The sequence below is a fragment of the Opisthorchis viverrini genome (assembly GCF_000715545.1).
Source record: "Opisthorchis viverrini unplaced genomic scaffold opera_v5_17, whole genome shotgun sequence".
Taxonomy (NCBI): Eukaryota; Metazoa; Platyhelminthes; class Trematoda; order Opisthorchiida; family Opisthorchiidae; genus Opisthorchis; species Opisthorchis viverrini.
Genome location: NW_008751673.1, coordinates 2,467,475 through 2,483,429, shown reverse-complemented (window position 1 = coordinate 2,483,429; position 15,955 = coordinate 2,467,475). Strand labels below are relative to the sequence as shown.

General features: G+C 44.6%; 1 protein-coding gene across 1 annotated transcript in view; it reads right to left on the bottom strand.

The window, feature by feature from the left end:
- The window catches only part of T265_01594 (hypothetical protein), a gene marked incomplete at both ends in the record, with an annotated part of 47,932 nt that overhangs the window by 8,047 nt on the left and 23,930 nt on the right, over window positions 1-15,955 (bottom strand). Inside the window, 9 exons of the mRNA XM_009165653.1 lie at window positions 1,606-1,802; window positions 4,445-4,724; window positions 5,616-5,758; window positions 8,185-8,359; window positions 10,457-10,626; window positions 11,327-11,445; window positions 12,039-12,180; window positions 12,575-12,929; window positions 14,041-14,348. Of these exons, the coding sequence (XP_009163917.1) occupies window positions 1,606-1,802; window positions 4,445-4,724; window positions 5,616-5,758; window positions 8,185-8,359; window positions 10,457-10,626; window positions 11,327-11,445; window positions 12,039-12,180; window positions 12,575-12,929; window positions 14,041-14,348 (1,889 nt within the window). The remainder of the gene's footprint in view (window positions 1-1,605; window positions 1,803-4,444; window positions 4,725-5,615; window positions 5,759-8,184; window positions 8,360-10,456; window positions 10,627-11,326; window positions 11,446-12,038; window positions 12,181-12,574; window positions 12,930-14,040; window positions 14,349-15,955) is intronic.

Below are 15,955 nucleotides of genomic sequence, written 5' to 3'. Positions count from 1 at the left end.
AAGATTGAGGCTGAAGGCTCATCTGGCGGGTTGTCATCCGAATGTAGTCGTAATTGTAGCGTTTGCCTGTAATGGAAAGGACGATACGTCCGCGTAAGTTGGATGAAGATAAGACGACTCTGAGACTTCACATAAGCTTAGATAAGTCGTGATGTTAGATACTAACTGATATTGCGCGATATGGAGAACTTGACTGTTGTGTTATCTTAGTTGATGTTTACACCTCATTAAGCCATTGGAGAAAAAGGTGCCTCAACAAGGAGAAATATCCATATATGTAGAATAGTGTTTATCGTAGAGCTGATGGAGGACTATAATGAGAATCCGGTAAAGTTAGACTGGAAAGCGTGAGAGAGATGTGCTACCGGTTGTTTATGCATCATTCATTCCAATTTTTTATCATATATATTAAGATACTAGGTTGTTGGAGTAGTTTAGTTAGGGCATTCAAAACGTATATTCATACCCACTACGGTGTTAGAGAAGTTCACTTTTCCAGAAATATTGTTTCTGAAACCAACTTAGTAATTTAATAATAATAATGAGCTAACTGTAACACCCTTCAAGTGCCTAGCTGCCATGCCACCCGAAGGAGGCACCACGGCTGGGATACTGCCAGGTTGCCCAAGTCTGGACAGGAGAAGACGAGATGCAGAGGCTGGGTTGGAGCCACGGACCTTCCGGTAATTAAATTCGCGGTCTAACCACTGAGCCATCCCGAGCTCGTAAAACCAGTTTACGTTCGTCTACTGGACCGTCGTTATTTGAAAACAGGGCAGCAGTTATCCGGTCCAAAGTTCACCCGAAAATACCGTATTAAGTGCAGCTTATCCAGACTTCATTATTCAAGCCTTATCTGTTATAGAAGATTCGAGAAGGGTGCATGTTTCCTAAGAAAAGCCTTAGGTTGGATTCGCTGGGATAGAGTAAACAAATTTTAAACAGCTTTGTCCATAGCATATACCGGCTAACATACGAGAGAATAGTTAACGTTGTCTTCGACTTCAAACGATCAAGGATATACCAGAGGATTCGCTCGACAGTGTTATTGAGATGCCAGCAATCCTTGCGTCCAGAGACGTAGAATATCTGAACAAAGCGGGCCACAAGTTAGTCTTCAGCTTCCATAGGGAAACTACCCACATGGTTGTTGAAGCAGCAAACTTATGAGTAGTTTCCATTATAAACATACTGCGATATCGATCGTACCGACTGAAACATGAAGCGGCCTTTGTGCAACACATTCAGTTGAAGGACATCGTCAACAGGAGATTCAGTTGAGACTTCTACGAAAACCAAACTGATATGCCAACGAACGTATTTGTCGTAATCTTGAGCTTCTTTTGAACTCCAAAGAGGGCTCATATCCGTGACTTCCAAGCATACATCCCGAGAAATAGTCCAACAGTGTTAGTCACTTGCGATTACCTGAGGTACGTAATTAATGATGATACTTCCGTTCACGTGCAAACAGGGAACAAATGCCAAAAAAAAAAAAACAAAATACGGAGAAAAGATTCTACTGAACCCTCTGTTTCAGAAAAAGTGTGACTTCAGTGGCCCATTCAAAATTGAGGAAGGAGTACGACTGTGCTTCAAACTCACCGACAGCGAAAGTAAATGCGAAGCAAATTTAAGCAGGTCGTGGAATTTTTGATTTCTCGATCGTTCGGCTCGCCAAGTTTGCCAGATTGGTAGAGGCTAAACTCCGGAAACAGAAGAAGGAGCAGTTCAGAAATCGAACTACCAAAAATACTGTACAGTATACGCAAGGTCCGTTCGGCGTCCCACATGGTGAATACCTAAAACCAGGGAATAGAAGTGTATGCACAGGTGGAAACACTGAAGAAAAATAAGTGTGAGTTCCGAAAGCAAAAAACAGGTGCTTACAAAAAGCTATTTGCGAATGCGAAGATTAGTTGCAGGACCAAAGTAAAACAGCTCAAGAGAATTGAATGGTTAGGTCTGCAACAAAGACTTAGCCCACATGCGGCTACCTTCCGATGATAACAAAAAAATGAGGTGACAAGCTCACTACAGTTAGGGAGAGTCGCAGGAATTCAACAGCAGATGGCTTTTTCTGAGAGACTATTTTTTCGGAGACAGACAATTATAGTAAAGGTAATCGAGGACACATCTGTGGATCCATTCAGGATCACAAAATATTCGCAGACCTAAGGGTTAAAGGTCTGCAACCGTGTTATTGAAGTTAACAGTTTTAGTTTCGACTATTCTGTTTGACCCGCGACGCCGCTGGTTCTACTGTATCGCACATCTAAACAATTGTAAAATGAAAGAGAGCAAGCGTCGACTGCTAGTTATATCACTTCGCTCAGTCGAATTTGTTGGTTGATCAGGTTGATCTAGGTTTTTTTTGGGACACAGTGGGCGAGCACCCGGGTGTCCTCACCTTTCCTCTAGCCAGTATTCTTTTGAAAACCTTGCACAGCGGGACATATACTACGACCATATGACTCATTCCGCACATGCGTCTGTTAAGTATGGATCCAAGAGTCTGAAATCTCTGACTCGGAAAACGAAACAAGAAAAATGACGTTACCTATGGTTGAATTATATTTTTTTCAACATCCTTTACTAACGTGACAAAAACCCATGCATTTTGTTTGCCACAGCTCCAAAAAGTTACTAAAAGAATGAGTTGAAATGGGCAATTTTTGCAAGAATAGTATGAGTGGCAATAACTTCTACGTGAGAAAACGCGTAATTTAGTTATATGAATTCAGCGACATCGAGGGAACCGCTAGAACATTCCATTCGCAATGATATCAATCCTATGCAAACGTTCGACAGCTGACACGATACAGTGATTACGAAATTCGGTGGTGATTCGAACAGTAGAGAGGTGAGGCAAGCTTAATGATAACGATATGCTAAACCTATCTCTTTTGTTATGCGACAACAGCTATTTTGATGAACTGCCGCGTGCTAACACATGCAGACGAGAAGTGGCATACGCACGACACTCCACTGCGTGGCACGCAACCACAGAGATAAACTGGCTATAATTCCGGACCAACCCATTGTATACAACTTTCAAGAGCTTCTGATGCTGCGCATAGTAGCTTGAATCAGTAGACAACTTCCATCGGGCCTGTAGAGCAAGGTTTATGCAGTCACGCATACTGTTTAGGAGGGCGTGCAGTCGCTGAAAGGGGATTGGTTACGGTTTAGAAACTTGCGACGATTTTGTCGACTAGGATGTGCTTGACATCGAATGAGGATGGGGAGGCTAGTCACAGCTGGACGACAGCATGGTAATGTTAGGCACAAATCGGATACCCCACTATGGTCAAACACCCCCCCCCCAAAGAAAAACGTAGACAAAAAGGATATTTGGCCCCCATTTGAAAGGTATTCAACTGGTGGCTAACTGAAAATGCTGGTGTGAACTCTCAAGAACTCAAGAATTACGGCTGCTACTTTTTTGGCAGAAGGATTAAACTCATTTCGGCTTTTACTGTGGGTTTCAGACTCTGGTATGGTTTAAAGTTTCACTTGTTAGGTTCACCATTGGGGTGAAAGGGAGTGAGCCGACGAAAAGATCATTATTGGGAAGTCAGGCGTTCTTTGACAAAACCAACGCAAACTTGGGAAGTTCCCGTCAGAAAGTTTTCATCCCTTTATATAAGCATTCAGTCTTCGTAATGGGAGACCAGAAACCAGTTTGGTGACAAAGCCTGTTACGCCAGCATTACCAACACCGGCTATAGGACCGTATACTAGTCTTATGCTTGTTCGGGATACCAATATTTAAGATGAGACCAGTGAAATACAGATAAAGTGGTGGTGAAACGTTGATTACAAACACTATTAATGATTCGAGCAGCAGAAAGGAGTAAACAGATACCACAACGATCATGATCACAGCGGGAATTCAAATGTATGTGTGGGGATTTTCATGCCTCATGGCCAAAGGACTTACTCTAGAACCTGTGGAAACAGCACCTCCTAAGTCACGGTCTGAGCTGGCTGGCCTGAAACTGTTCTGCCAAGCTAATACTCTGGGATTTGGAGGAAAACAAATCACCTAGGTAACAGCTTACAGTACCTAATAGCACGACTGAGTGAGAAAAAATTCGTCGATTCAGGAAGGTTAAACACAAAGTCTGAACGGAGGAATAAGGAAGAAATCAGAAATGAGTGGGGATAACAGGTAGAGTGAACAATTTTTTGAAGGGGAAAAGAGCAACACCTTCGCATTTTCATTTCTAGTGTTTTTCAGCATGAACAGAGGCCAGGTCATTGATGATCTAATCTAAGACCACTGCAACTACCATCTGCTGTTCTTGTCAAACAGTCTGAGATGACAAGAAGAATGTTGACAAATGAGCGGAAAAGCACTGGACTTTGAGAACAGTGAGTGGCGCACATCCCTAGGTACGTGAAATGTCACACTGAAAGAGAATTACCCCAAGGAACTTACCTCCAACTTTTCAATAATCGTGCCTCTGAGGCAAGAGACGTCATCAGGAGTCATGTTCATGTCCGACGGGGCTCGAGTCATCCTTCCGTCTGACGGGAATACCTGTTCTAGAAAAACAAATACTTGTTCAGCCATCTGCGAAAGTTCCGGGTACGAATCGCTTAGCTGCGTCCTGAAGCCTGGGTGCGTTGCTTCGAAATGTTCCAGTTCATTGAGCTGATCGCGAAAGGCAGAGAACCGATCACCACGCACTCGGTGGATATACTCACAAATATAGTTCCTACATGAAACAACAAACAGAAGCGACTCAGGCACAGAATAATAATAATAATATGGATGAATCCAGCGAAGTCTGTGCGACATGGCTATGAGACACTTTTACGTAGAACTTCATTTTAACGTTTGAAAAAGTGCGACAATGCGTGCCAGAAAAGTACCGATCTCTCCGCCCTATAAGCTCAGAGATCTGCGTGCATCTAAAAAAATGGGGACTAATTGCCATCATATGTCTTTTTACGATAAGATGCTCTGTCGAACTCAGTCCGATTCAAATCAGCTTCAAAACGGTTCTGGACTAGGGGGTTCAAATAAACGGTAGGTAATGTATTGGAATATTGGTGGATAGAGGTATGTTTATTGACAGTTGATCCGGTGACCGTAGACCCGTTCGCTGAGGCTTGCAATTAATTACCTCGAGAATATTTCGTCGTCATTCGAGGACACATCAACCACACACTGATGTCTCCAAGTCTGGTGACGAAATGTTCGTGAGCCAATTACCAAGCCCGGGAAACAGATCAGCAATCAATAGTCAGCTGCTCGATAGAGGTAGTCGAAGGCCCCATCATAAGTAACGCACTGGAGTGGTTATCCAGTCAGGCAGATGTTTCCACAGCAATGGTTTTCGAATAAGAAATCAATGATTACCAGATTACCAGGGGTGCGTGATTAGACGCCGGATTGGTAACGGCCAGGCGAATGAACTACTATTTGTCGTTCACTACTGCATCGATCCGTTAACCTTAAGTCTCCATTTTATATCATTACCAATCTTGTGTAACAGGATATGTAACCGGTTAGCTTTGGTTGTATTATCCCTATTTACTGAAAGAATGCCCAGCAAGATTTTCATCCTTCGAAGATATGGATAATCAGAAAAAAGCAAACTTACAGACCAGCTTCCTGAGCTAGGACCAAACAGGCTTCGAGGTCCGTGAGTCTGTCCATTGACATAAGCTCAATCACCGCAGACTGAAACAGGAGCGACGTTTTCTCTGTGCGCCCCCCGCTATCATTGCAGATACGCTTGGACAGCTGCAAGAAAGACCCGTAAACGTGAACGTACTCATTTCTAAGATGAGAATAATAGTCCTGAAAAAGGTAAGTTTATGTGCGGTGTTTCTAGTCAGCAAAGATCCTACTTTCTTACTTTATGCCTGCAGAACCTGAGCAGATGCGTTGCGGATACCCACACCTGTATTTGACAAACCTGTCTGGAAACTGCGGAGACTCGCTGTTGAACCTGGCTGAAACTGATAAGCTAAACTAACGACGTCAAAACCAGTGTCCCAGAGGCATTCCTCGGCGCCTAGGTGCCCAGTTAATAAAGATAGTTCATAATGGTAGAATGTGGTCAAACACATTCCGCCTCTATGACTGACATGCAAATCCAAGTTTCATAGGCTTAGTACACATTAGATACCTCATCCGGATCGTGGGTAGTCAATAATAACATTTGACTGCTATCAAGTGTTTAATTTCTTGACAAACTTCATCGAAAGGGCCAGTCGAAAATTCACCTTGAGAGCAGTTGACGTCCTGAAACTGTGCCAAGATCGGTTTCGCTCGCTGAGATACACTGAAAACATGGATCGAAATCCTAAGGTTCAAAGATGGATGCCTGAATCCTATCGTCCTACAGTGCATGCACCACTAAAACTAACATTAGATAGGCACCAGCGAGAACCTTGACATCAACCTCCGTTATTGAAGAGTTGCGAATCGATAAACCTAAGCCGGCTGGTCGTCGTGCAGAGCGACACTGAAGTTAAAGTAAATCAAGATTCTTGGCGATACGTGATACCGAAGACTCTTCGGAAGCACATAACCGGTTTCGCCCGTTTTGGAGCTCACCAGATGGGCGCATTCATATATGAAAGAGCTGAATTCCCTACTGTTCGCTAACGTCCGAAAGGGAATTCTGATTAGACGACCGTTATCTGCTCGCGGTACTCTGCTCCGCAACCGGGTTGCTCCACGAAAGCCGAAGAGGTTAGTCACGACGAAATTTTATTTAGGTGATCGAGTCGTAAAATAGAAATAATATGATGAGGAGGATGATGATGGGAGAAGGAGTATGTACGCAACTGACACTCCAAAAAGTAAAAGGTTCACGTGTGTGACTGTCGCCGTTACTGTCGTCAGTATGGTAAAAGGGAAAGATCGGTCAGAAAATAAAAGCAGGAAGTGGACGAATCACGTGAAAACAATGGGTGGGCAAAAAATCAGGGAAGTATAGAACACATAAGTTGCAATCATGTAAATTCGGTGTGGTCTCGTCGGGCAAACACAAACGACGTATGTGGAATAGCAGTTAAATGAATGGCTGAATCGACTGAAAAAAAAACAAGGATTCCATCATGAAAATATATTAGACTATCTGATTCCAAACTGTATACATATCCTTCGCACGTGCGGTCCTCCAGAGCTTCGTGGACAAGGCTGTCCATTGTCACCTGTACTGACATTGACCAACCCTCCCCTCCATGGCATAGCTCGGTGGTTACAAGGACTACTCGAGTCTTTTCATCAACGTCCCTTTAATCGAAAAAATGAGTACACCTGTGATTTTATAAACCAATCTGGCTTTATCCTACCCATCCTTCAGTGGAGTTGGCTAAGTGGTTAGAGCACCAATTTACTGACTGGAAAGCCCATAGTTTGAAACCAACTTCAGCATTTCGCCTGCTCTTATCTAGACACGAGCAACCTGGAAGTACCTCAGTCCCTTAGTTGGTATGGCATTTGGCCACCGAATGTTACAGGCGACCGTTCGGAAACTACGAGGGGAGCACAACACAGTTCCTATCTTTAAGGTCAACTGAGCACGTCATCCTGCAAGGGCCGATTGTATTGCAACTTGCTCTTCCTTTAAGCTCTTTATATATATATAGTGAGATGGTACCGAGATCGCATGGTTACGACACATGTTTCAACTTATAGTAGGCATGTTTACTAAAGTTAAAATGCAGGATAGCTTGAAAACTGAAAGTAGATCGGTGTCGGTTAGGAACGAGAGCGAGGATGATGAAGAGGATAAACAGTAAAAAAGACAGTGGTGGATCATGTCGACATTCTTGTTTCAGCCGTGGACGCCACGAAGTTCAGTTGGGAATGGAGAATGCGCAGAAGAATTCAATGCGTTACACTGTCCTGCAACTCAATGCAGAGGTCGAACAGCAGAAGACGCCTACATAACAGACGGTAGTAGTAGAACGTACGACAGCGTTGGTTGGCTACGACCTGTTTGAGGAGCTCACTTACTTTCCTCACGAAATTCTATTAGGGATTCCATTTCCTACGGATACCTCCTGTGGGACTCCAGGTTGATGAACAAGCCTAAGCAGCTGTCTGCGGTATAATTTGGTTACAAGGCTACGTGCATCTGGAAGCTGTGGATAATGAGAACGGTAGGTGGGCAGAAAATCGCATGGGAAAATTGAGACAAGTCCAGAACAAACCTGAAACAGCTTAGACTCTTCGATATCGATTTGTCTATTATCCGGAAGAGTAAGCTGATGCACAATGAACCGGAAGACGTGTGGCGCAAAAGAAGTGAACGATGAAGAGTGGTCTAGGGCTGATTCCAATGTACACGCAATCAATTTGTGTAGCAGATGTGTCCGATGGGCAAGGCTGAAGCAGTGGTAGAAAAAATAAGGAGAGATTAAATCGAATTACCAGCGAGATATCGAGGACAATGTAGATGCTGAAAATTTCGAACCAGTGAGCTATGGGATCAAAAACAAAGAACGCTAATACGGAAGCCGTGTTCAAACAATGACGCCATCACTACAGTACGACAGCATAGCACAGAGCCCACTAGCTGCTTTTACTATTGCCCCCCCCCCCTAAAAAAACGAACTGTGTAACCCAATCAAATGCGATTGCTTGTCGTATTGCCATCGGGACCGCCCTACAATCCAAACTGCTGTCCGTGCAGCTCACCTAGATTGTGACCATTACCGGAGTAACCAAGTAGTGTATTGTTCAAAGCAATCCAAGTAATTACAACTCTGGTACAGCACTTCCCCCTACGACAAAAAACCCACGTCGATGAGGGAGTATTGCGGCACGGAGTTCTTCCTACTATCACCTTTCCAAAGAAGAGACTCTGCACTATTGACTCAGGTCTACTGATGTGCTGAACCACTGATGATGCAGCATTCCGGCAAGTCAGTGTGCTCTATTTCACTGGACATGACTAACTATTCAGCCATGTACACGGGTACGGTACAATGAACCGAAACTGCAGTACGGATTGAAGGCAATGAGGCAGGAGTATGGGACAGGGCATGCATGTTAACCCTACGTGCGCGGGTTTCCTAATTAGTATCACCAATTTCGCCGTTATATTAAGGTAAATTTGCGCGCAACATTACCTTGTTGCACGAGGCTTAGCTAGGTGGCATAAAATGGCTTGCACACAATGACATACGTAATGAGAGCCGACGACCATTATTCAGACTCACAAAGGTGGACTAGCAAGTATAATTTACGGATACGCAACAGCACCGAATATATGATTCCCTCCAATTCATGTGAGATGTGCACTCACACAAACGGACTAAAACACTCAGGAGTAGCCGCAATTCCACTAGCGCGGAGCCCGAAATATGCAACTAGGTTCTTATCAGCCACCCATCCAACGAGGGAGCGCCGTCAAGCAAGGGAGAAAATTCTCCTAACGGAGCGTTCTACTTCGAAGCCTGCGTTGTTCATCAACGTTGTGGTTACCAAAGTAATCTTACTGGAAGAAAACTGACATCTACGTATTACGGCGAGGGGCATTTCACATCGAAGTCCTAGTAGCACCGTGATCTAAATGACGGTACAACAACCGAATCGCACAAAAATATCTCACGGGCCTATTAGCGACCCTACAACATGGCAGTGCTACCGTTCCTCATAGAGGAGTTTCACATATCACGGGAATGTGAACACCTGGATAGTGCTGAGGTCTGGTAAATTGATTCACGAACCATGGAAGAGTCGCCACGGTAACCGTTACCCCGCGGGTCACACTTGAATCTAGGGAGTAGAGTAGATAAATCGCATGGACGCCAGATCCAACGGTCAGGACGAATGAGACCAACTCGATATCTATAAGCTCTCTGATTGTCCTGCTCTTCGTTGCCGCTCAGTCGTCTTCTCGCAGTCTGCACTTAGCTGCGTTATGGGTACGGCTACAAACTCCCATGATGACCGTGGATCGCGCGTTCACGACTTTATCACATCAATGAACCAGTGGGTTCTAATTGCGGTGCTGTTTGTATTCCACGGACAGTATACATTCGAGAAATCACTAAAGATGACTTCCCTCTCTCCAGGAAGTCGCCATAATGCATAGGAAAAAACATACTCATACCACACATCATTTTCAGCTACCGTGCATGCTGACACACTGGTGCGCGGAACAGCAAGATATAGACAACGGAATGGTTTGCGCGACCAAAACAGCCTTAAAAAGAAGAATTAATTGCACAACGATTCGCCAAGCTGATGTACTAAGACGTAGTAGGCTGATAGCTCTTAGTAGGCATAGTGAACAGCAACCTTAAGTGAAGTGATTCTCAAGATGATAAGTAAACCGAAAATTACGAGGGGATATCGACAGTAAATCAAATTCGTTGGCAAAAACACGCAATGAGGTTAAAGTTTCTCACGTCAAGGCTTGATAGCATATTAGAGAAAATCATCGCAGAGAGAGTACCTGCCACAAGTCAAACATACCCGAGTTCACCCTCCTGAAAGAAAGAATCGCTGGATATGGACAACGTGAGCATGTTCAGGAAATCCACAGCATTGTACTGGAGCAAAAGTCGAAGACGAGGAAAGCGAGGATAAGCAAGACGTTTGGATTCCCCTGTCACGATGGACTCGCTGAGTAGCAGATTGAAGATCTAAATTAATAAAGGAAGTTGATAGATGTGACACCAGCGTTGGTATTTCGTTGACTTATTACAAATAAAGCGGGGAGAACCAATGATTCTCATAGGTTGGTTTTTGCTTGTTCAAATAGTTAGTAAAAAAGCGGACCATAATGGAAGCGTAGAATTGAGTGACAGCAGACAGCACGACATGAAAAAACTGGATAGTGGAATATATCGAATAGATAATAGATATTAATGTGCCACAAGCTGAGGATAATGAAATATACAGTGGTATACTGTTAGACGAATCGACACATTAAACGAAGACCTGGAAGTGGGTTTATTTGGTTGACAGTCAGCTAGTGCCTACAAGACGGTCAAACAGGTTCGTTGTCTTTCCAAATGCAGTTGACGCGGAGAGACTCCATCTACCGCATAAGACTTTTACATAGAGCAATCACATAATCAGGGAACACGGTTATGAAACACCCACGAACATAGAGGGGTTTTACTGGCCAAACAAGTTCAGGAAGCCGAAAATAAGTTCTGGGACCTCGAAGCGCACATGAGTAGAAACAAAACTTTTATCGGTTACTTCACTCTCAGTGAAATGTGGGAAAATGACATATAGTTCTGCGGAATAAGAACGCGCCTCATAACTGGTTGATCACATCGATGAATGGATTGCGCACATACAAATAAAGCAAAGTCATGAATCGGACGAACTTACTCGGGTTGGTGCATCTACACATAGAGGGGGCGGAAGTGCATCATGGGAAGAAGACTCGGCAGCAAATGCAGCACGGATGAGCAGGAGTAGGTGTTGTCCACAGTCTGATTGTGAAGAAGCTGAAGAAAGAAAATATGCATGTCATCTGGCGAGAGAAATGGAATGAGAATGGGAGAGTGTAGCGGACCACAGAAAGAGCGGTTCAACAAGCTCTGGCAACCGCATAACTGCTGGATGGCGTCCATTCACATCCCCAACGGACCCTACCGTTTTCGCTCCTTANGGGATAGTGTAGCGGACCACAGAAAGAGCGGTTCAACAAGCTCTGGCAACCGCATAACTGCTGGATGGCGTCCATTCACATCCCCAACGGACCCTACCGTTTTCGCTCCTTACGATGCACTCATCAGCAATATGAGCTAGCGTTTTTACAGGCATGACTCAATGCCGAAAAAGTTGCTACTGGTGAGAATAATAGGTAAGGACAATGATCGGTGACCAAGCCATTTTCACAAATCAACAGCTGACAAATTGAGCTCAGGTGTTTCAACCGACACAGAATAATGACAGAGAGATGAATCTACAAACAATATACGATATATTCACAGCCAGCAATCAGGTCGGAAAGTTGGTGCAACGACGGATAACTCAGTTGTGATAAGACATACAAGATAACGACCGGAACATTTTCTAGAAGAATAACAAAACTCACGGATAGAGATTTGTTCTCCATTGTTCTCTTCATCGAGGCATTCAATGAGCTGTTTAAATGGTGTCTCGAAATCCATCAGGGTGTTGGTATAAAGATGAAGATACGCGGTGTATAGCTGGTGATTCCAACAAAGTTTGACAGCCTGAATGCGGATAAACAAATTCATTTTTATATGTGCATAACCTAACATCACAGTGGACTACATTAAGGCATATATATTCGCACTAGCTGAATGAATTGGATGAAATACAGCAAGCTCCTGACCAACCAACTTCTAATAAACTGGGATGGGGATTTGTGCACATTGTTAGGTTACTAAGAGAAAAAACATGAAAAGTTACCATGAATGCACTCATCAAGAGCCAGTGGATTCAACAGCACCCTAGCAAAAACATAACCACAATAAAAGAACTTCCAGTTATTAGTTACAAGTAATGCTGTTTAGATGACTAAAGTTGTTTCTAGACTTCCACCTTTCACAAAAGGCACATAAGATAGGGTTATGAAATGGTGGAACGATGGACTAAATGACCTACCTGATTCAAGTCAATGGAGGCCGGAGGTAACCGCAACAGACACTGTTCCGCCCAAACACGGCCCGGATCTCCGTGAGATGTGGGTGCCGAATCTTGTTCCAAGGACATTGCTCGAAAGCATTGTTTCGAGGGCGTTAGACACCATTCTAGCAATTTCATAGATATAGTTGGTGGAGCAGTGTAGCACAGTGCGGGGTCTTTGGACTTGTCGTCACATAAACTTATCAGTTTCTCACAACTCAACACGCCTGATATCGGAAAAGTGCGGATCAATTGAACTAGAGCGACGAAGAACCAGGATTGCCATTCATCCACTTTCTCCACTAACGGGTAGAAGTCGTTGAAAATTAGCTCACTGTAAGCAAAAAGTGTTAAAGGTGGAAAAGCACGAGGTAAGGAAAAGCCAGTAGTGGTCGCAGTAGTAATCCGATAATAGCCCGAAGGAATGAGTAAGTTGGAGTAGTAAGTCTCCATGCAGTAAGATCACCCCGACGATCACCAACCCTCGTATGAACAACAGCTCGTACGTTCACTGAACTAGGTGCTGCAGAGGGACTTAGTGTAGATAAAAACAGAGATCGTTTCAGAGGAGTTTCGTAAATAATCACTAGATTTATTGCTGAGGCTTTTGTGTCAAAAGTGAAACGTTGCCCGGCAACAAATCCACCGATTGTCTACCAAACCCCTCCAAAACGATGGCTACCCAATCAATCCCAAACCTTTTCCGATTTGAAAAAAAAACTGAATTTTAAAAAAGAATCCCTGTGCAATGATCCATGGGAAATTAGCAGGAAAATTCTGATCCCTGCCAGCGTCATGATAAAGTATTATCGAGAAGACAGCAAATAAACAGTATTTGGAACGCACCACATTCGTAACGGAATTCTCAAAGTACGCTACAGGTGAAATTGTTCAGCTGTAGTACCCCTTCGCTAGTAGCTTCCACACCACCCGAAGGAAGGACAAGGGCTGAGATATCGCCAAGCTTCCTAAGCTTACACAGGAGCAACTAAGATGTAGAGGTCGGATTCTGACCATTGACCTTCCGGTCAGTAAGTCTGCGCCTTAACCACTGAGGTATCTCGAGCTTACGCAGGTGAGGCATCATGCTTCAAATAAGAACCAAGAATATCCGAATCGGTCCGGTAAAAAGTACATAAGATGGTAACAAACACACTGGTAACACACAATGACTACTGCCGTGCATACACAGCTATACGAAGCAGGCAATGAGATCGATCAATACCCAAAGAAGCTGGGTGCAATAGGATTGGAGACCTAGTTTTAAATATCTTTAGAGCTAACTATCGTTCAAACCGAAGCGTCTGATATTCAGACTACGAAACCACACGAATCAGTAATAAAAAAGCATTGGAAATGGGATTACGTTAGCTGAGCCATAACAAGTACCGGAAAGAGAAAATCCGGGATAGGTTTACGAAAAAAACCGGAAGCACTCTGCTCACCCGGAATCCACACGAGATCCAACCGAGACCACAGCCCTTATGACGACGAATGATATGGAACACGACGATTCAGGCCAATCAGAGAATAGTGGTAGCATATACTTCCGAAGTAGCGAAGCGATCTGAATTCGCAAGCTGGAAAGGGACAGTGGAAATTGGGGAACAGACGGCACTTCAGGTAGGGACAATTCCAGACGTCTCGCGGGTGCCACCTGGGGAGATTCTCTGGATTGCAACATTATCAGGGCGTTGTCACAGTGAGATAAGGCAGTTTCTAGTAATCCATGAAGAAAAAGGGACTTGACGATCTGAAAAGCGGAATGATGGACATTAAACCCATTAGAACATCAGCCATATGTGCAGAGCTGATGCAACATTTATTCACCATAGCATGTTCAAGCTAAAATGAAGTAGTTACCCTGGAAATATTCAAAGGGTATTATTGATGGCTAATGGAACTGGACATAAAGAGCAGTACATCATCAAGGTTATAGAAAAATTCATGGCAGTTTAACCTGAACCCAAAAGAAAAGGTGTCCTGATGTCCGCACGAATCAATAGCACTGTCAGGTCTGTATTTGAGGTAGGTAGGTAGGTAGGTAGGCTAAGCGCTGCTGAGGCCCGATTGGGTGGTCGTCTTGGTTTGGGCACTAGACGCACGGAAAACGGAGACCGCTTACTTACTTCGTGTGCCTATCATAGACTGTTCCTTTGCAGTAGGAATTTCCGGAACAGCGGAAATCGCTTGACAACGTAGTGCCCACCATCAAACCAGCGCCGAATCCAAATAGACTACATCGCCGTCAGTTATCGGTGGCGAGGGTCGATTACCGCCTGCCGCTCCACCTGGAACACCAGCGTGGACTCCTACCATGCACTTGTACTCTGCTGCTTTTTATCGCGCTTTTCAGGTGTACGCAAAACGCGCATACCTCGCTTAGCCAGTGAGAAGCCAGTGAACCAAGAAGTCAAACGAAGCTATCAGAACCAGTTTCTCGAATTCCTGCCGGCCGGTAAGGTGTCGGACATAAACGGCCACTGGGGAAAAATATCCAGAGCACTACTCAAAACAGGAACGTTTGTTTGCGATACAATCCCGCATTAGATCCATGATGGGACTGTGTCTTTTCTGTGGACCCGGCGACAGATTCCACCTGACCGCCACAACTCCACCCGTCGCATCATCCGAAGCCAGGTGAAACTGAGTGTCCGCGCAGACCGAGAAGCTTGGTGGACCCGAAAGGTCTAAGAAATGGATGATGCAGAAAATGCTTATAACGTGCGCAAACTGTTCCACTTGATTCGTTCGACTGCTCTTCGGAAAACTCTTGTCAGCGAAATAACCAGGGACAAAAACGGCTCCCTGATATGCAGCAAAGTGGATCGTTTGGACCGCTGGGCACTGTACTTCGAACACCAGTTTAGCTGGCCACCTGATACCCCCAATCCAGAAACCTGGTCTTCAACAGAAAGGTGGACAGTAAATATGGAACCACCTTTAGTTTCAGAAGTGTCCGAATGCACTTGCCTACTCAAGCGTCATCGTGCTGCTGGTCCTGACTTCCAACTGCTCTTTTCAAGAATGGCGGTGGCCTATTTGAGTCCATCTGGGAGAAGGAAACCGTTCCAGACAACCGGGGTGAATCGACAGTGGTGCCTATTTTCAAAACGGGTACTCGCAGTGAATGCAGCAACCACAGAGGCGTTAGTTCGACGCCTGCTGTGACAAGGCTTCTGGCGTCATTGATTCTTCGTCGTCTTATGGCGGCACGCGAAGTCTTGCCTCGTGAGAATCAAGCGGGATTTCGACCGGGTAGAGGCTGCGTTGACCACATCTTCACACTCCGTCAGGTATTAGAGCAACGCCACATGTACAGACGACCCACAATCCTGGTATTCCTTGACTTCAAGGGTG